General features: G+C 38.9%; 1 protein-coding gene across 1 annotated transcript in view; it reads right to left on the reverse strand.

Annotated features, from left to right (window-relative positions):
• Nucleotides 1–21: 21 nt before the first annotated feature.
• The window catches only part of LOC107117670 (transforming growth factor beta receptor type 3-like), a 42,859-nt gene continuing 41,402 nt past the window's right edge, over nt 22–1,478 (reverse strand). The window contains exon 15 of the mRNA XM_015419829.1: nt 22–301. Within this exon, the coding sequence (XP_015275315.1) occupies nt 213–301 (89 nt within the window). The 3' untranslated portion in view covers nt 22–212. The remainder of the gene's footprint in view (nt 302–1,478) is intronic.

The following is a 1,478-nucleotide window of genomic DNA, read 5'->3' on the forward strand; positions in this document are numbered from 1 at the left end:
TTATAACATTATTGTGCATCATGATCTTTTCACACAGGTTTCCTTAGTACGTAATACTATTTTAGATTTTTTATAAAATAAACTTTTAAAATCTGTGATAAAGATAATCTCTAGTAAACAAAAGTAACTGGCATAGATTTGACTTTTTTAAAAAAGCCATTGCTCCCTTTTGCCCTTCCCAACTCCATTGCTGCTGTTAAAAATACTTGTGTTCAGTAGGGTGGAGAACCATGAGGTGGACCAGTTGCAGTTGGAGCTGAGGGAGTATCCAGAGGCTTTGAAACTGCTGTTTCTTCAGGATCTGGTGGGGAGAAGAATGTCAAATGCAGGGTTACTGCACCTTGGTGAATAAAAACACTGATCAGTCATTTGCATATGTTAATTAAGGGTATGCATACTTTCCAGAAGTGAGTATTAAGGCAAAACAGAAGCAGCCATCCTAGAACAATCCTGGTGTGGAGATGCTTGAAGCTGGCTAAGAAGTATTTATTTATTTATTTTTGTATTTATACCTCGCCCTTCCCGCGAACGGGCTCAGGGCGGCTTACAAGAGGGCAAGATATGCCCATACATAAAAAACAGTAAAAACCAACGAATATTACAAATAAAGTGCTCAAATTTAAACAAGATGGTCATTCATTAGCGGTAGGTGGTGTCCAATAGATGTCAAACTGTATCCTAGTCCTTAAACAATCAGCTGGACTGCTTATATGAAGCTGCTTGTTCGAGCTGTTGCATTTCCCCATTCCCTGTACTCTAGTCCACCTCAGCAGATGAGAGGGGAAGCTTGTAAGGATCGCTAACAGAGTATGCTCATGAATGATGGGAGGCCAAGCCCGTTAAATATAAAAGTCAATGTGATTTTAGTATAGATATTCTCTTCATCTGCTACATAAACTCCTTTGAAACTATGTTAGAAATGAGAACAGCAGCAGAATTTCTACCACTAAGGCTAGTCTCTTAGAAGCCCTCATGCCCACACAACCACTCTTGATGCATGGTCTTCTCTCTCTCTCTTTTTACAACAGCCCATAGTTGGAAATCTAAGCATAGGTAGAATACAGCTCCATCAACACAACGAGAGTTCTCAGGTTCCCTGTCATAGCTGCCATGAATGCAAAGGCAGTCACACTGGGAATGGAGGAAAGTGTGCATAGAACTTATAAGAAAAATGTGGACATTCCATCAGCCACCATTTCACCTTTGCCAGGCCAGAGGGCATTTTAAAAAATCGTACCTGCTAGATCTCTGTGGAGTTATAATGGTCTATCGCCACAGTTGACTAGTTCCTCTGAATTCCAAACTTTTTAAAAAATTAAGTTTGTAGCTCCTTTGTTACAGAGATATCTCAGCAAAAAACAGCTAGGGGCTTGCTTTTTTAAAATGAAAACTTGGGGTTCAGAGGAACTGCTTTTTAATATTATTTTTAATTTTATTTATTTTAGAAAAATGGGGTACAGAAAAGGGAAGAAAGTAAA

Source organism: Gekko japonicus, unplaced genomic scaffold (assembly GCF_001447785.1).
Source record: "Gekko japonicus isolate JY-2015 unplaced genomic scaffold, Gekko_japonicus_V1.1 scaffold2683, whole genome shotgun sequence".
Classification (NCBI taxonomy): domain Eukaryota; kingdom Metazoa; phylum Chordata; class Lepidosauria; order Squamata; family Gekkonidae; genus Gekko; species Gekko japonicus.